Here is a 19,987-nt window from a genome sequence, read left to right as displayed (position 1 = left end):
GAAGGGTCCCAGGTCCCTGACTTCTGTCCTGTGCTTAGGGGCAGTGAGCATGGTGGTTAAGAGCACAATCCCAAGACCAGCCTACCTTGTTTCAATCCTGGCTCTGTTCCTTACTAGCTCCATGATCTTGGGCAAGCGACTTTATATTCAAGCCTCAGTTCCCTCATCTGCAAAATGAGGATAATATCTAACTCACCTCATGGGCTTGTTGAGGACTGAATGACTTATAAAACCTTCAGGTAATCCCTCGTTTGTGATAAATGCTCAACAAGTTTTAGCAGCTGTTATCACCATCCTCGTCATCGTAATCTTGGTGGCACCAAGTTTGCCTAGAATGTTTTTCTTTTCTCTCCTTGTTTGGTTCCTCAACCTAAATATTTGGCCCAGGCTTGACACCTTCCAGGCACTGTCCCTTGATTGCTTCTCCACTTCTCTCAGGCTCAGGAGGTGCCCCTCCTGTCTGCACTGATACATTCTGAGCACGGCTGACCTTGCACTTGCCCAGCCATTTTAGAATCCTTTCCGTATCTGTCACTTCCACTAGAGTAGAAAAGGGGAAGAGTGCACATGACTCCACGGTTGTTGGGCTGTGCCGTGGAAGAGGGAAGTTGTCTTTTACTGAGATGGGGGAGCCTATGGAAGGTGCTGGCTTGGGGGAGTCAATCAGGGGTTCGGCTTTCTTTTGAAATGCTTATAATAAGCATGACCTTTGAGGTTTGGCAGTGTCTGAGTAAAGCAAATGATATTTGCCTAACTCTTCCGGGTCCTGGTGACCTGAGTGATCATTTGAAGACTTTGGATCATCAGGGCGTGGTGCCAGTGCCTGACTCACAGTGAATGTTCAACGGGGGCTTGTTAATGGAAAGAACAGAGGAGGGAAGCAGAGAAAAGGGCTGGGCCTCAAGGCACGAGTGGGTGTACACATACCTTTAACCATAGGTGTCCACGCTCATTTATTCAGCCATTGTTTAAGTGTCTGCTAAGTGCCCACTGACTGGCATGCTGTGACTGCTTGGGGAATGGCCCTGTCATTCTTACCAGACACTGATAAGAGGTGCTGTCCTGGTCCCTAGAACTCGCAAGGTACTATCTCTTCCTTTGTAAATAAGCATTATGGTTTTTTCATTGTATAAACATGCTGATTTTTCTCTGGTGCTGCTAAGCAATGTCAAGAACTGTTCCTGGAAAATTATCTTAAAGACTGATTTTACAAGTTGTATGAGTTTGTTCAGGCAGCCATAGCAAAGTACCCCAGACTGGGGGCTTAAATAGAAACTTCTCACAATTCTCAAGGCTGGAGGTCTAAGATCAAGGCAGGATTGATTTCTTTCTGAGGCCTCTCTCCTTGGCTTGCAGATGGTATCTTCTTCCTGTGTCCTTACTTGTGTGAACCTGTGTTTTTATTTCATCTTCTTAGAAAATCTTCAGTCAGATTGGATTAGGTCCTCTACCCCAGCAACCTCTTTCTAACTTGATATTTTTGACTTTTTTTAAAACTTTTTAAAAGATTTTATTTATGTGAGAGAGAGTGTACAAGCAGGGGGGAAGGGCAGAGGAAAGGGAGAAGCAGACTCCCTGCTGAGCAGGGAGCTTGACTTGGGGCTCGATCCCAGGACCCTGAGATAATGACCTAAGCTGAAGGCAGACACTTAGCCAACTGAGCCACCCAGGTACCCCAATGATTACCTCTTTATAATCTATCTCCAAATACAGTCACTGGGGGGTTAGAACTCCAGCATAAGAATTTTGGGGAGGCGCAGTTGAACTGTGACACCAGCTCTGCTTCTTTGCAGGAAGAACTGTAGAAACAGTCACAGCTTGACGACAGATCACAACCTGAGTGTGCTGAGAACTCATGGTGTTGACCACCTCAGCTACAGTGAGCTCTGCCAGCTTTTGTTTCAGAATGACCCCTGGCTTTTGCCAGAGGTGAGTTCCAGGAGGGGGTGTGTATGTGTGTAAGTGATGGGGGAGAAGCCAGAAGGTTGGAAGATAGGAAATATTACAGCAGAAGAGAAGCCAAGGACCCCATAGTGACCACTGGGATCTGCTTGGAGGAGACCTGGATTGCATTCGTGGCTCTGCTGATTTTTATACCTGTGACCTTGGGCCAAACTTGGCCCGTCTAGAAGCCTCCTTTCCTTCTATTGCGTTTGGGCTGGCACCTCCTTTGCCGGGCTTCTTTGAGGTTGGGGGAGTCTGTTTGGCCGGTGGCTGGAGCAAGATGTTCCTTACATAGGGAAGAGGGGATGAGAGACTCCAGCCAGCTCCTCCCCATCTAGCAGGACGTGGAACCACGTGTTATTGCCAGACCCAGGGGGTCTGTCTGTGAGGAACTTTTTTAAGAGATGCTGACAGGCAGATGATGCTCTCTATACTAAGTCAGTTGCACTTAGGGAATTTTGAACTTTTGTTGATGTGGATTCTCATAATGCATTTCAGATGTTACCCAAATCTCGCTGCAATGACTATGTACTAGTTTGGGTCCTCTGAGAAGCAGGCACCAAGATGGGATCAAAGTGCAAGAGATGGAGTGGAGAGGGAGCAGAAGGTGGGGAGCCTCTGGGCAGTGATGTGGCAGGATTGGGGAAAGGAAGAGGTCTGGGTAGGAAGAGACCCTGACTGTAGCACAATTCAGGAGAGCTTCTGCCTGGCCAGCGGGAAGTTCTGAGCTAAAGTAGCTCATTGTTGCCTGGCAGCAGCCTATGGGAGCATGGTCTCTGTGTGAATAAGGTGGTGGCTCCCAAGGGCAGCAGCAGATCTGAGTGGTGTGTCCTGTGGACAGCGCAGGTTTGTGGGATGCTCTGGCACTGTTCCTGGGGTAAGGCTACAGAGATTAGATTGACCTGTTTTAATGAAAATGCTTCCATATTATTCAATTAAAACCACCCATTTGAGAAAGGCGCTACATGGCTTAGTGATGGGCACATAATAGGTATTAACTTTTTCCTTTTGCCTTTTGAAAATTAGTATTGATTTAATTCAGCTAAACTTGATTGACTATCCACTATGGGTTAGGCACTGGTGAGAAGGAGAGAAAAGACCCTGTTCTGCCCTTCCAGGAGGCACATTTACTGGGTGAGACAGACAAGTCAACATGTGATTGCAAGGCGCTGTTGTAGATGCTGCAGTAGAAGTCAGCACTCTGGTCTCTGGGGCACAGTTGGGGCGCCTGGGAAGGCGTCCTGGGTAGATGGTGCATGCTCTGAAGGCTGAAGGATGCATGAAGGATGCAGGTCTGGGAAGAAGCGGGCACAGAGAGGATGGAACTGGCATGGTCAGGGGACAGCATGTAGGTCAGCACAACTTGGATTTAGGATGGGAGAGGGAAGGAGGAGAAATGGGTGAATGGAGACTCATCCATGCAGCCTTCAGTATCATGGGAAGGAGTTGGGTTTGGGGGTTGTGTTTGGAGAGTGGGCATTAATGTTTTGGAGAGATCATCTTGTCAGTATGAAAAATGAATCAGAAAGTGACCAGTCTGGAGTGTGTAGCCTCTTGTGTACTTGCGTGTGCAGGTTGCTTCAGAACACAGTGCCAGCAACTGGGAGTTGTGACCATAAATTCGGACCCAGTGCAGCTTTCCTGCCAGGCCTTCTGCTCTCAGGCTAGTCACCTTATCAGATGAGCAGTCGGGGGCTACCACCATGAATGGAGCACCTGCTATGTTCCAAGACATTTGTATTAGCCACTTTGTGTATTTCCCATTTAATCCTCATGATAGCCTAGTGATGTAGGTGGCATTATTCCCATTTTAGGGATTAAAAAGCTGTAACTCAGAGCTAGTGAATGGCCTGCCTAAGGTCAGGCATCTTGTAAGTGGCAAAATCAATGTTAGGGCCTTTTCCCTTGGGGCTTCCATCCCCAGAGTGGAGAGTTCCTACTGATTTAAGTCTGGGTTCTGCAGCCCTCTGCTTCATTTCTACCTCTTGTTTAGTGTAATGCCTGTGAATTGCATAGGTAGGCCCTTGGTGGTCTCTGGCCTGTTCTCATCTCCAGGAATTTGGAATGTAGAGAAGGAGCAGTTGGTTCAAGTTCAAGTCCCAGCTTTACCAACAACCCAATTCAACAGACGTTGTACATGCCAAATGTAGATAGCTGTGTGACCTAGGGCAAGCTGGTGAACTTCTCTGAGTTTCCATTTGCTCCTGAGAAATGAAAGGACTGTATTTGGCCTTCTCTAAGATGCTTTAAATACTCAGAGCCTCTTTGACCCTGAATTTCAGAAAAAGGAAGATGGTGAGATGAGGCCTGGCTTAGAGAGTGTTGGTGAGTCAATGGGGGAAGGTTGTAGGTGGAGTATGAGGGTTGTTAGCATGCTGCTATGTGAGTTACATTGAAATGTTTCCTATGAAGGGAGCAGCTCTGATCAGTTGGAAGTTCTTTGGATTTTCCCAGTGGAAGGGCTTATTCTGTACATTCTGTCTACCCAGTTCCCATTTTATCCAAGGGCATACATTAGCAGCCGTCCATCTAGAGTGGGGGATGTTCTCATAGCTCTGTGGCTTGTGAGGATGACAGAATCACAGCTTTGGCTACGTCTTTAGAGGAACCTCTTGTGACTGTGCGCTGGTCAGGAGGGAGGGTGGTGTCCTGTGAGGCCTCCTAAGCTGGTGTTTTTTCCTTTTCTGTCAACAGATCTGCCTTCATTATAACAAAGGAGATGGACCATACGGCTCTTGTTCCTTTCAAAAGCAGTGTATCAAACTCCATATTTGCCAGTATTTTTTACAGGGCGAATGCAAGTTTGGCACTAGCTGTAAGAGATCACATGATATCTCTAATGCTGAGAATCTGGAAAAACTGGAGAAGTTGGGCATGAGCTCAGATCTGGTGAGCAGGCTGCCTTCCATTTACAGAAATGCTCATGACATCAAGAATAAGAACTCCACCCCCAGCAGAGGGCACCCTCCTACCCCGGGCCCACAGGGGACTTCTGGTAAGGCTCTGGACTGGGACGCTTGGATTTCACATTAATGGAATGTGTGACCTCGGGCTAGTCTGTGCTGCTTTTAGTAAAGTGCAGTTGGTGATTTCTTCCCAGCTAGTGGGCGTTATGAAGATGAGTTGAAATCATAGCCGTGAACAAGCAAGATATTCTAGACAAATGCCAATTCATGTTGACTATGAATGAATTCCCGACAGGTCTGATCTGCAGTGAATGAAGCCTATTTTAATTTCAGCTCTCTTCTTGACATGAATAAAGGGAATTTTTTAGTCCCTGTAAATTTGCTTAGTTCACTACTCCTCTCCAGCACCTAGACAGTGCCTGGCCCCCAATGGGCACTCAGGCATTTGTTGAATGATCAAGAGTCTAGATTTTTTTTTTTTTTTTTTTTTTAAGGAATATCAGGTTTAGTGACAGGCAGATGGGGGAAATTTTGAGCAGAGATTGCTTATTAAATAAGCATTTCTTTACCTATTATGTGGGAAATTAATAATGTAGTCCATTGGAGAAGTTATGACACATTGGGGTCCTTTGAATTTCACAGTATCAGCTGTTGGCTGGCCATTCTGGTTATCTGTTCTTTCAGTTAACAAATTTGTGTGCTTGCCACGTGCTAGCCACTGGCCTGGGCCCTGGTTATACATTGAAGACTAGGACACAGGGCTTCCCCCCGCCCCCTCACCCCCAGAATGTACAATCAAACCATTTGTTGGCTGTAGGATTTTAATAGACCTTTAATAGGGGTTATCTAGGATTTTTATTAGACCACTTCCTAAAATATCAGGTGAGTGCTAGGACTACCAGCAAACAAACTTAACACTCTAATCTTACCTGATTATTATATTTAAAAATTGTCCTTGCCATATGTGTTTTTTTCTTTACATTTTCTTCAGTTATTTTGGGTTAATTTCTTTCAATTGTGGGAAGCTAGAGGTAGACAGGTTTTGCTTTAAATATATCTTTAAGAGTGTCAATTGGATTATGGCCTTAGAAAGGGAGGGAAAGCTACCTGCCCTTGGGGAGCAAGGGAGGTGACGTCAAAGGCTCCAAAGGTGTGGGTTTTGAGTCCCACCCTGTGAGTGTCTTGAGGGGCCTATAAAAACAAAAAGGGAAATGAATAACAAAGTAACAGGTGTTAATGAATACTGAAGGTTTACGGATGAGTTTTATGTGCTTGTATGGTGGGGGGGTGGTGGTAAATGTAATTGTTAGGTAAAGTCTCATTAAAGCACTACTAGGAGAAAGAAACTTTGAAATCACCTCCGTGCCTGTTTTATATTAAAATTCTTATAATTAACCTAAAGTTACTTCAGGAGGTTTCATTTTAAGATTAGGAGCATAGCCAGAGCTGAGAAAAAAGGGTCCCTCCACGGCATCCTGGATTTGGAAAGCTGCCGTGTGGTATTGGGCTCCCTGGCTCCTCCCTAAAAAGCAGAGGGTCCACTTACATGTCTGAGGGTAATTTCATCCTGAACATCATAGGATTTTGTAGGATTCCCTCACCCACTTTTGTCTTCTGCAGAGAAATGAATTCTCTTTTCTCTCCTTTGTATCTTGAACTATGCTGACTCCACATCAGAAGCTTTGATGGATGCTGATACGTCTTTGTGGTGTTTCTTTGTAGAAAGAAGAGATAGTTCAGGTTCTGTGTCCCCAAACACAGCTAACCAAGAGGAGAGTGATCAGATCTGCTTGTACCATATCCGAAAAAGTTGTAGCTTTCAAGGTAAGTCAGAGGAAGCTCCTTCATCGACTTGCAGGTGGGACAGCTGCTTCTCATTTCAGGAGTTCTGCCCTAAGGCTACCCTTCAAGGTCTTCTCCCCCATCCTGAGAGGGTTAGGGCCTTCTTAATTGTGAGCTGGGGTGGCATTTCTGCCAACCAATTTTGTTGGGGAGTTGAGGATGGTAAGAATTTAATTTCTGGAAATCAGACTATAGGTGAGTTTTTGGGAACATACCGGATTCATGCAGCAAGTGTCAAGTGTTGTTGACCCTTGATCGCTTTGCATGAGGTCACAGACCTGCACAGATAGTGGGAACAGTCTAGTGGGAACAAATATGAGTGTCCCTCCTAAAGGGTAGTTGTAGACTTAGAAATGCCTCAGAAACCCAGAAAGCCCTCCCCGAGGAGGAGATGCCCCTGTGTGCTCTTGGGGAACAAGAACTTAAGTTAGGGGTTTCTCTCCATGGTCCCTCTTTTATCAGAAGTAGCAATTCTTGTGTGTACATGTGTATCTGTATTTTCACTAAACCTTTGTTTTCTTCTTCTTCTTGTCCTGGGCTTTGACTGAAGAAAGCTTCCTTCTCAAATTTGGTGACTCTTAAAAAAACAACCACCAAACTTCTTGTTTCGTTTTCAGTCTTTAAAAGCCACCCAAGCAATTCAGGACTACTTTCACTTTGTAAAAGAGTCCAATAATACAGAGTAAAGTCTGAAGCCCTCCTTCAGCCTTCCCCAAAGGTAAACACGTGCTGTGTGGTCATGATGCTTGTTTTGCATATTTTTCAACAGATGGGTACATGTGATAGGTACTCCTGAACGTGCTTTCTTTACTTAACATTGTGTCTTGGGAATTTTTTTCCACCTTAGTATGTGTAAGTCCACCTTATTTTTAAAAGCAACTGTAGTATCCAGTTAGAGTGATATTCCACTGAGCATCTGAGTACGCATGTGTATTTCCATACCTCGGTTCCTGGAAGCTGGAATGCTAGCTCAAGCATATATGTGTGTCATATATACATGTATGTTGTTTTTTTTTTTTTTTAAGAATTTATTTATTTGACAGAGAGAGATCACAAGTAGGCAGACAGGCAGGCAGAGGGAGAGGGAGAAGCAGGCTCCTTGCTGAGCATGGAGCCCGATGGAGGGCTCCATCCCAGGACGCTGGGATCATGACCTGAGCCGAAAGCAGACGCTTAACTGACTGAGCCACCCAGGTGCCCCTACATGTATGTTTTTAAAATCAACATTATTGAGCTATAATTTACACACAGTAAAATTTTATTTTTTAAAAAAGATTTTATTTATTTATTTGACAGAGAGAGACACAGCGAGAGAGGGAACACAAGCAGGGGGAGTGGGAGAGGGAGAAGCAGGCTTCCTGCAGAGCAGGGAGCCCGATGCGGGGCTCAATTCCAGGACTCTGGGATCATGACCTGAGCCGAAGGCAGACGCTTAATGACTGAGCCACCCAGGTGCCCCCACACAGTAAAATTTTAAATATTTAAATTTTTTCAGTGTACACTGAGTTCTGGTAATAACAATTTAGAGATTGGAACAGTTTCCTAATTCTAAAAGTGTCCCTTTGTCCCATTACAGTTAATCCTCACCCCCCAATTTCCTGACCCCATGCAGCCCTTGATGTACCTTTTGTCACTGTAGATTGGCCCTTTCTAGAATTTCATATAAATGGAATCATACAGCATGTATTCTTCTGTCTCTGTCTTCGCTCACTTAGCATGTTTGTGTGATTTGTCCACTCTGGCAAATAAGTAGTTTATTCTTTTTTATTGCTGAGTAGTATTCTGTTGCATGGATTGACTACGATTTGTTTATCCATTCATATGTTTGATGAACATTTGAGGGGTTTCAAGTTTTTGGCTTTTATAAATCTTTTATGAATACGTACAAGTTTTCATGCGGATCTCTGTTTTCACTTCTCTTGAGTGAAGGCCTAGATATGGAATTACTGGAACATGTAAGTATGTGTTTAACTTTGTAAGAAACTGCCACTGTCTTCCAAAGTGGGTATACCTTCCCACCAGCAATGTAGGGGAGTTCGTTGCTCTGTGTTCTTGTTAACACTTGGTATTGTCACTCTTTTAAACTTTAGCCATTGTAATTAATGAGTAATGATATCTCATTGTGGTTTTAATTTACATTTCCCTGATGATAATGATATTTCATGTTTATTTTCATGTACTAACTGGCCATTTGTATGTCTTCTGTGAAGTATCTGGTTAAATATTTTGCTAATTTTTTTTATATGACTGCTTGATTGAGGTATTAAGTATAATTCACATGCAATTCACCCATTTAATGTTTTTTAGCATAGTTATGGAATTGTGCAGCTATCATAAAGTCAATATTAGGTCATCTCATGAGCCCCAAAGAGGTGCTGTGCCCATTAACAGCCTCTGCATTCCCCCCCCCCCCCCCAGCTCCTGGCAACTACAGGTTTATATCCTCTCTCTATGGGTTTGCTTGGGTGTTTCATGTAAATGGAATCCTACAATATGTGGTGTTTTGTGACTGTTTTGCCCATTTTCTAATTGGATTGTTTGATCTCTCATTATTGAGTTGTGAGAGTTTTGAGTATTGTTTATACAAGTCATTGTCAGAGGTATTGAAAATATATTCTCCCAGTCTGTGTCTTTCATGTTCATTTTCTTTATTGTCTTTTGAAGAATAAAAGTTACAATATCGATGACTATTTTAGTATCTTTTTTTTTTTATAGTTTGTTTCTTGTGTCCTAAAAATCTTTGCCTGTTCCAAGCCCCCGAAAATGGCTCTATGTTGTTTTTTTTCTAGAAATTTTATAGGTTTCACTTTCACGTTTAGGTCTAGCTGTTGTTCTTTATCTGTTTACTCTAATTATTCCTTAGGTATTGATTCTTCTATGTGAGTTAGCTTCTCGTCTGTGTTATTTTTCCTCACGTGTTGGGTTACTCTTGGAGACATCCTTGGAGACATCCTTGAGAATTGTGGGGTCTGCTGGTGATGCGGATTCTGATCCAGGCTTAGTGGGGAAGAGACAGCATGTTTTGCTCGGTGGCGTGGGCTGCTGGCCTGTATCCTTGGAGTGGGGTGTGGGCTTTTTTTTTTAAAGATTTTATTTATTTATTTGAGAGAAAGAGAGACAGAGAAACAGCATGAGAGGGAGAGGGTCAGAGGGAGAAGCAGGCTCCCCGCTGAGCTGGGAGCCCGATGTGGGACTCGATCCCAGGACCCTGGGATCATGACCTGAGCCGAAGGCAGTCGCTTAACCAACTGAGCCACCCAGGCGCCCATGGGGTGTGGGCTTTGATGGCTTCTCTTTCTCTCCAGCACTTCTGTCCACACTCACATGTTCATTGGGGCAAAGAACAAGGTTGCTGGGCACAAGCAGGGTGCCGAGAGACTGCCTGCTCAAGTGGGTGGGTCCCAGTTACTCTCATTGTGACTGGCCTGGGGTCTTTCTTGCTTTTTGTTACATATAACTCTGAGTTTGTTAAGGACACCCCCCCCCCAATACTTCCCACTTCCATAGCAGCTCTCTTCTGCATATTTTACGTGTGTTTTTCTCTCTTTAACTCTGTCAGTTTGATTCTGTGTGCTTCATATTTTAGGAATTCTTCAATGATGCTGGTCTTTTGATGGCACTATTTATTGTTTTCCAGCATTTTTGGATTTGTTCTTCTCTCCAGCCTGTCCTTTCAAGTGATGTAGGGAGGAAGGGTATGTGGATGTGGTACTTTGTTTCCCAAATTAATTTGTTTTGTGCAACTCACCTTCCAGAAAGCCTAGACTCTAGAATGCCACAACAAAGCAGGGAATATGAAAAGGAGGGAGAAGAAGTTGAGAAAGGGGACAAGAGGACCAGGGAGAGAAGGGATCTCATTAGCTGGGACTCTGCTCTCACTTGCCACCATGGCTATGTTGGCCTGTATGGCACCCTCTTTTCTTGGGCACCTTCTGGCTTGTGAGTGATGTGGGCTCCACATTGAGCTCACAATAAGAACTGGAGGCCCCAGGACCCTGTGTCCTTCCCAAGGAAGTGTCAGCCTGGAGAGCAGTGGGTGATGTGCTTTCCCTGAAGGGGGCCTTCTGAAGGGGAGAGTCTTTCTTGAGGCTGTCCGGGACTCACCTGAGCCGGGGTCTATAGGTGCAGTTACTGAACACTGATTATTAACCCTGATCATTTTCTTAGTGCCCTTCAGGGAGGGAACAAGAAATCTTATTTGGTTATGACCTCTGTGGCCTTATCTATCCAGGTTGGGCCCTTCATCATCATCCTATTGTACATACCCCTGGTAGAGAGTCCAAGAGGTCTCCTGGCTTGGTGTAGGCCCTCCATGCTGTAACTCAGGACAAGTCAGGATGTCCTGAGTGGCCAGAGTGGCTGAACCCAGCCTTGGTGAACTTGGGAATTGCCTCGTTTAGGGTCTCTCTTATTCTCTGAGTCTTCTTGGCTGGGTGTTCTTGTCTGCCCTGCCTGCCTGGCCTCAGGCCTGGGCTTTGACAACCCCAGGCAGCCTGCTCACCTTCCTCCATGGTCCTCCCCAACCAAGGTAACTTTTGTAGAGTCTGTGGGGAAGAAGTGGCATTGAGAGTGCCTGAAAGGCTGCGTACAATTTTATTATTATTTTATTTATTTATTTTTAAAGATTTATTTATTTTAGAGAGCGAGGTGCATGTGCAAACGTGAGGGGAGGGGCAGAGGGAGAGAATCTTTCAAGCAGACTCCCCATTGAGCACGGAGCCCAAGTGGGCTCGATCCCATGACCCTGAGATCATGACTTGAGCTGAAATCAAGAGTCAGACGCTTAACTGACTGAGCCACTCAGGTGCCCCTACATAGAATTTTAGAAAATTTTAATTTTTTTCAAATGTCAAATTAGCCATGCTTCATTGTCATTATTTTGAAAGATGAATTAAAGATGCACAAAGGACAGCCAGTAAGAAGTGTTTCCTTCATACCTCTTTTTTCTGGCACCCAGATTCCCTCCAGAAACAATCATTGTTAACCAGTTCCTTGACTATCCTTCCATAAAGATTTTATACATGCCCAAGTATGTATGTCCCGTCGGTTTCCTTCTCACATCAGTGCACTACGCACACTATTATTTACCTTTTTCCACTTAACTAGACATTTAGTTTTTTGGAATATATTCTTGTGGTTCAGAATTCCGAAGACATAGAAAACAACAGAAATCTCTCCTTGTAACTTTGGTGACCCAATTCCCCTCGGCAAGGAATAATATGTGTGTATCTATGTATTCAGTCAGAGTATCTCTAATTTTTCTTTTCTATTTTTTACCCAAATAGAGGCATTCTGCACCTTGTCATGTATCTTTCTACCTAATAGCATATACCTTGGAGGTAGGTCCATATCAGAGTACAAAGAGCTTCCTGCTGCTTTTCTTTCCAGTCTGCCTTTCCTCTCTGGGGATGTACCAGAACCTCGTATAGGATAATGAAAGGTAGAGAGAGAAAGTGTTGGGTGCATTCCAGATGAGACAGGCAGGATGTGCTAGGAGAGACAGAGGTCCCAGGGAGCACAGGGAAGATGTAGGGGGACTGGCTGGCTGGGAACTGTAGAGCTGGGCCATTCTGTGTATTTTGGCAGGGGTAGGGCATTATGTATAAACACCTTCAGGGATATGGAGGTGTGTTGAGGGGGTATGTTAGCAGCCAGAAGATCAAAGTGGGCTGGAGCCACACTGCTGACTTACCTGTGGTCAGATGTGTCAGGGTTCGGATGGATTTCTAGTAGAGATGAATCTGGCTCCATTTTTGGTGTGACCGCTTCTTGTCCACATGCTACATGTATAGTGATAATGGGTCATCAGACTGCCTCCTGCAGTCTGATTGGCCTTCTCACTATCAGCTTCTTTACTGGTGAGATGCAATTCATACATGATGTAACCTACCAACATATGTGTTTTTAAAAATTGACATAATGTCCTGTTGAAAGGGGAGGCATAAAAGGGAAGTGTGTATAATAAAACACAGTATTTCAATATTTAGATGCTCAGGTATGACTGCACTAAAAATGACTCCCCCACAGATCTCCGAAGTGTTCCTAGGTCAGTGGGCAGCACCACATCCGTTGAGAACCACGGCACTAGGTCATGCTGTGTCTTGCCAAGATGTCTTAACTTCTTTATATTCTTATTTTAGATAAGTGCAATAAAGTTCACTTCCATTTGCCGTATCGATGGCAGTTCTTGGACAGAGGCAAGTGGAAGGATTTGGACAAGATGGAGCTTATTGAAGAGGCATATAGCAATCCCAGAAAAGACAGGTATGAAATATGTCACTTGGGTCTGCTGTGTGCCTGGGCTTTTGTGTGCAGTGTGGGGAGTTTAGACACAGCAGAGTTGAGGTTTGATCACACACACACACACACACACACACACACCACCCCTCCCCCAGCCTAGAGTTGAGGTTTGAACACACACACACACACACACACCACCCCTCCCCCGGCCTAGAGTTGAGGTTTGATCACACACACACACACACACCACCCCTCCCCCAGCCTGGTCCAGAGGTGACAGTTCTGGGCTGGAAACTGGAAGTTAATGTTCATACTGCAGTTTGGTGCCTCTGTTTTTCCACCTTTCTCTCCTTTAGGGAGGAGCTTTGGGGAAAGGAGATGGTGGTACCAAGTAAGTTTTGAATCATTTGCTGCTGGGATTGATCATATACCTATATCCACATTGATTACTGCAGAAAAGCGAGAGGCATTCATTTGTGAAATTTTAGCCATTTCGTGTAAAGTCCTGCAGCTGAACTACTGTTTATTGTTCGGCTTTTAACTTTTTAATTTTTCTAAGTGTGTCTCACTATTTTCACTTAGTCAATTCAGAGTGAATTGGCAAGTCCCGGGGAGGCTTATTTTCAAATACTCCTCATATTGTGGATTGAACTTGCTAAAATATGTTGCCAAGAAGAGAATTTAAGCCTACTTTTTAAGTGGGGAAAAATAAATTTGTGCTTAGAGTGCAGTTATGCACAAATGGCTTCTGGTAAAGTATGTGAAACAAATTGTTCCCATTTGGAAGATGAATTGGCTCACATATTCCCCCCTCTCTCTTTTTCTGAGGAAAGTGCACAGATAGTAATTGTATAGTTCACTGAGTCTTGACAAATGCATGTGCTCATGTAGCGGGACACTCTTATCCAAATAGAGATCATTTTCATCACCCCAGAAAGTCCTCTCCTGTCCCCTTTGCATCCGTGCCCACCCATGGGCCACCATTGTTCCAGCATCTGTCACCACAGATTAGTCTCGCCTGCTCTTGAACCCCATCTAAATGGAGCCTTACCCTCTCTTCCACCATGTCTAGTGCCTTTCTCTCAGTGCTCTGTTCTCAAGACTGAGCCACGTTGTGCTTGTCTTCTGGTGCACATGCGCGAGGGCTTCTGTGGGGCAGATGTTCGGGGATGAAACTGGGGGGGGGTGGGGGTGGGCTGGGTCCACCTTCAGCTCTGCCAGGTGATGCTAAATTTTTTTCTGAAGTGATGGCGCCGCTTTCCACCCCCATTCACAGTCTGTGGTGACCGTCTCCCTAATGTTTGGTATTGTTTGCCATCTGAACTTTTCCCAGCCTGGTGCCTCCGCTTGCATATCTCTGGGTCCTAACGAGGTAAAGTATCTCTTCACATGTTTATGGGCCATTTGTGCTTCCTCTGAAGTGTCTGTCCTTGTAGTTTGCTTGTTTTGTTGAAGGGGAAGGTTGTGTGTTTAGTTAGTTTTAGGAATTCTTTAAATTTCTGGATATTAAATGTGCATTGAAAATAAACTCTTCCTGTCAGCTTATGGTATATTTTAATATAGAGAAGTACTTATTCATCTTTTTCCTTTATGGTTTTGTACTTTTTGAGTCCTAAGAAGTCCTTCCTTATCCCAAGACCATAAGAAAATCTTTCTAAATTTTCTTTAAAAAGTCTCAATGTTTTAAGGACTGTCTCAATGTTTTACTTTCACTGGTGAAATATGAGTCCACTTTCATTCTTACACAGATGAATTAACCAGTTTTGCCAAAACTGCTTTTTAAAAACATATTTAATTAAAAAAATTTAAAATTGTGGCAATAATACACACATAAAATAAATTTGGCATCTTAACCATCTTTAAGGGTACGCTGCAGTGGTATTAAATTCACATTGTTGGGCGGCCATCCCCACCATCCATTGCCAGCAGTTATTTTTAAACCCATCAGAATTGAACCAGATTTGGCAAAATGTTAACACATTTTATAGCTTATTTTCAGACTCATGTGCCAAGTACCACTTGTTTAAGTAAGCCGTCTCTTCTCCACGGATTTCCAGTGCTACCTGTGGCAGGTGCGGAATTAGCAAATACACCCAAGTCTGTTTCTGGCCTCTTCTCTTCCGTTGGTCTGTCTGTCTCTGTGCCACAGTCTTACCTAGTGGAGCTTTAGAGGACGTGTTGGCATCTGGTAAGGCAATCTCCCATCTTATCTGTCTTTGAACTGCCCAGGCTCTTGGTCTTTTGCTCCTCTTTAGAAATTTCTAAATCTCACTGGTTTATCCTGTTGTGATTTTTGAAAGTGAAATTGCACTCAATTTTGAAATTGAAATTGACAGTCCTAGAAGAATTGACATCATAATGATGCTGAGATTTTCTCTTGATTTACATGATAGTATCTGATTTATTTAAATCTTTTAAAATACCTTTCAGTAGTTCTGTAATTTCTCCATTAACGTCTTGGATATCTTTTGTTAGAGAATTACTTTTTTTCCTGGTGTATTGAGCTAGAATTGACCTACAGCAGTGTAGAAGTGTAAGGTGTGCAGCATGATGACTTGATAGATGTATATATTGCATAACGACCACCACGATAAGTTTAGTTAACCTCCCTCACTCCATACAGTTACAAAAACAATTTTTTCCTTATGATATGATGAGAGCTTTTAGGATTTATTCTTTTAGCAACTTTTAAATATGCCATAAAACATTGCTAACTATAGTCATCATGTTGTACATTGCATCCCCAGTAAAAAAATTTTATGTTTCTCTCTGCTGATGCACAGAAATGACAAAACTTTTGTCAACTGTTGTATCTTGCAACTTTACTAAAATATTTTAACTCAGAAGACTCTACTGATAATTTGAATTAACTATAATTCAGAGTTGTCTATGTTACTCTTCATGTCTACCTAGAAATTAATTTCTGTGAATAGCACTTTTTAAAAGATTTTACTTATTTGAGAGTGCGAGAGTGAGCACAAGTGGGGGGCATAGGGTGAGGGAGGGGGAGAGGGAGAAGCAGACTCCCCACTGAATAATGAGTCCGATGCGGGCCTTGATCCCAGGACCCTGGAATCATGACCTGAGCTGAAGGCAGAGGCTTAACCGACTGAGCCACCCAGGCGCCCCTGTGAATAGCATTTTAATTTCTTTCTTTTTTATTCTTATGCATGTTCTTTTTATTGCTTTACTGTAGTGGCTAGGACCTCCTGTGCCATGCTGAATGTAAGTGGTGACAGCTGGAATATTATTTTTTCTTATTTTTTCCCTTGATTTTAAAAGGAGTAATTATTAAATGTTTCACCTGAAGCATGAGTGAATGTTTGGAACCTTTGGCCTTGCTAACAAATCCTAATTTTATTCCTAGTATTCTGGGAGGTTTTTTTTTTTTCAATTGTGTATAAAAATTGAATTTTATTGAGAGCTTTTTCTGTATTAAGAGCCCATGTTTTGTTCTCCTTTACTTGTTAATGCAGTTAATGACATTAATTTTCTGTTGATAAGTCCACCACATTTCTAGGCTTAAGTCATAGTTAATGCAATTCTCTCTCTCTCTCTCTCTCTCTCTCTCTCTCTCTCTCTCTCTCTCACACACACACACACACACACACACACACACACACACTCTCTCTCTCTCTCTCTCTCTCTCTCTGCTGAATTTGGATGGCCAGTAGTTAATTTAAGATTTTTGCATCCATGTTTGAGTGAGATTGGTCTATAATTTTTTCATATTATCTTGACCTGGTTTTTATATTAAGAAGTATCTAACCTCATAAGGATGGGATTGGGATGGTTTCTTTTTCTGTTCTCTGAAAAAAATTATGTAAAGTTAGAATTATTTTTTCCTGAATGATTAAGCATGTGTCTATAAGAATATCTAGGTGCAATATTTAATTTATGGGAAGATTTTAAACCACTGACCAGTGTCTTAAAATTGTTAGAGGATCAGTCAGGTTTTCTATTTTTCTTGAGTCAGTTTTGGTAAATTTTTGATTTTTTTCAGGAGTTTGTTTATTTTACTTATTGTCAAACTAATGGTCATAAAGTTGCTTATAATATCCCTTTTAGTATCTATGGCATTTTTAATTTTTTACCTTCTGTGTTTCTAATATTCTTTTTTTCTTGATCAGTCATGCAGAGATGAGTTTTATTTTCAGAGAATTTTAATTTTATTATTAGTATTATTATTTTTTATAAGAACCAACTCTCCTCCCCTCCTCCCACGTGGAACCTTTTTTCCCCTTAAGATATGTGTCACATTTATGTTCACATCTACCGTTTGAGCCTCTAGAAGACCACAGGTGGAATCTGAGTGTTCACTTGGCTGGTGGAGATTTCGGGTTTACCTCTCACGTTCTTTTGCAGGATCTTGTGTGCTGAGTCAGCCAGCAACTTTCACTTCGATTGTCTAGACTTTGACTCCATGATGTTTGGCGCTGCCCCAGCCCGCCGCCTCTCCACAGCCTCCTCAGTTACTAAACCTCCACACTTCATCCTCACCACCGACTGGGTTTGGTACTGGACTGACGAGTTTGGTTCTTGGCAGGAATATGGAAAACAAGTAAGTGTCATGGAAAGAGGGCAAGGTTTTCCCCCAAGGGTCCATGATGGAGGAGCTGTTCCAGACATGAGCATGAGGGTTGTTCTGGACAGTCCTTGGAGAGTCCTTGACAGAGCCAGAGATCCCCAGATCCCCCTATGACTCACTTGCTTTGGGGGAATAAGGGCAAAACTAGTGAATTGTTCCTTTGTATGAGGTTCTGTCTTTGAATGTGTAGGTATCTGTTGGCCTCATGAGAACTGAGTGACTGTAAATTATAGTAAGATGACTTTTCTTCATCGGTTTTGTTAAGTGGCAAAGAAAGATGCCTCTCTTACTGTCGAACAGGTAGCTCCAGAGGAAGTGCCTGTGTGTGCAGGAGAGTTTGTGTAGCTGCACAATAAACTTTTAAGGCTTTTTGAAGGTGGCTTTCTGCCTTCTCTGTAGCAGCAACTTCATAGAACGTGGGCAAGTGTAAGAAAATGGATTTATTTCAGGTATTGATTTGGAATCTGGATCTAATTGCTGCTGTCAATTATTTGAAGATGTTCATGGCTGGATCAGATTAGAGGGAGCCCCCTGGTCACCTGTAGAGGTACAAGGATAGGGAGGTCACCACGTCTATAGGGACAGCTTTCCAAAATGAATATTGGGATATGTGGTCTGATAGACATGTATACTCTTCCAGGTTGTAAGAGGCTATATAAAAGCCTGAGATTCTTGTTCTTGCCTGCACCTGGAATGTCTTCTTGTCTGGGAACACTGTAATGAGAGTTCATGAGAGCAGGGAGTTAGGTCTTTCTTGTGCCACTGGTGTGCCCCCGTGGGGAGGATAGTGCCTGTACCTAGCAGGTCCTCAGGGCACAGACATTGGCTGGCTGAAGGACAGAGTATTTGCTGCCCTCTAGATAGTTGGTCATGGTCACTCTCAGTAGGGGCCTCACTTGAGCCCTCATCTGCTTCCCCTCTATATCCTCCAGTGCCTTCCTTTCCTTGGTGGCTGTTCCGTCTGCCCTCTTTCCCACCCATCTCCCCCTCTTGAGCATCCTGGGGTTTCTTCCGGCTTCCTTGCCATGTGGATTTGTTCAAGGAGGCTCCCCGGCATTGCTCTTGGTTTGGTCAGGAGCAGGAGGGGAGAGGTCGTGCCTGGCATGGAGGAGCAGGAGAGAATGCGGGGCTGGTTATGCTCTGTGAATGGAGCTTAGCTTACCTGGTGACATCATGGAGGAACCCATGGCAGGTGAGAAGCACTTAGCAAATGTGACAACGTCTCACATTTCGTTTTGTGATTTGTCCCCCTTCTTGGGGAGCTGAGTGGGATGGCATGAGACCCTAGGGACACCTATGCAAAAGTGTTTCCCTGGGTGACTTTGCAAACTGGATTGTCACGACTTTAGGAAGTGGGGGCCTTTCTCCTCCAAACAACCCATACTTAGGGCTTTCCCTTTTTCCTTTCTATGCTGCTACTTCTTTCTTGAAGTATAGTCCGTATATAACCTCTTTTAGAACAGTGAGAATCTCTGGGAATGACCTGGATGCATCACATGATGCTGGGGTACAGATGCACATGGGTGGACTCAGTGACTTTTGGTTGTGTGGTCTCATTTGGTACCATCAGCTGGATCCTCTCATAGGGTGGCCTGTCCATTCTAGCTTTTCCTTTCCCTCACACACTTCTGGTGTCACCCCATATTTGGATTTCTTTCTTAGTTTTCTGCTAATTGCCAGTTGAGGATCATTTTCTTTTGATTCAGGGAAGCTAGGTTCTTTTCTGCCTGAACTCAGGATGTACAGCCCAATTTCAGGTCCACAATTGCCTCCACCCTATATTAATTTCCTGAGGCAGCCATAACAAAGTACCACAAACTGGGTGGCTTGGAACAACAGTGATTCATTGTCTCACAGCTAGATACTGGAAATCAAGGTGTCAGCAGGGCCATGTTCCCTTTGAAACCTGTTAGGAATCATACTTGCTTCTTCCTAGCTTCTGGTGGCTTCCCTGGCTTGTGGGTGCTTCGGTCCAGTCTCTGCCTTGTCATCAAGTGGCCTTCTCCCTGTGTCCGTTTGCACATGGCATGGCTGTTCTCCTACAAGGACATAGGTTATGTGGGTTAGGAGCCCATCCTACTCCAATATGTTCTCATCTTAACTAATTACACCTGCAGTGAGGTCAAGTTTTGAGGCACTAGAGTTAAGACTTCAGCTTATATCTTTTTTGGTGATGGGCGTGGCACAATTCAATTCATAGCCTAAGCTTGGGTATAAAGGTATTACTGTTCTTGGCCCACTGAATTTTCCTGTGTTAACCTTGACCTCCCTGAGGTGTTGGGCTCCAGGATGCCTTACCCTGACCTGTATCCTCTTTGGATCATTCTCAACAGGCTTCTCATGTCAGTTGATATTTGGCATTTTTTTTTTTTTCCCCTTTCCTGTGATCTTTGCCTTGATCTAAAACCTCTACAATTGCCCTCACCCTTTTGTACCTGAACAACCCATCCATCTCTACTGGAAAGGA

General features: G+C 43.6%; 1 protein-coding gene across 1 annotated transcript in view; it reads left to right on the top strand.

The window, feature by feature from the left end:
* Positions 1-19,987, top strand: part of PARP12 (poly(ADP-ribose) polymerase family member 12) — a 38,076-nt gene that overhangs the window by 2,193 nt on the left and 15,896 nt on the right. The window contains exons 2-6 of the mRNA XM_021692926.2: positions 1,794-1,929; positions 4,639-4,939; positions 6,573-6,674; positions 12,833-12,956; positions 17,298-17,493. Of these exons, the coding sequence (XP_021548601.1) occupies positions 1,794-1,929; positions 4,639-4,939; positions 6,573-6,674; positions 12,833-12,956; positions 17,298-17,493 (859 nt within the window). The remainder of the gene's footprint in view (positions 1-1,793; positions 1,930-4,638; positions 4,940-6,572; positions 6,675-12,832; positions 12,957-17,297; positions 17,494-19,987) is intronic.

This window comes from Neomonachus schauinslandi, chromosome 12, assembly GCF_002201575.2.
Source record: "Neomonachus schauinslandi chromosome 12, ASM220157v2, whole genome shotgun sequence".
Lineage (NCBI taxonomy): Eukaryota > Metazoa > Chordata > Mammalia > Carnivora > Phocidae > Neomonachus > Neomonachus schauinslandi.
Note: the sequence above shows the minus strand (reverse complement) of the source record. Positions and strands in the feature narration are given on the sequence as shown.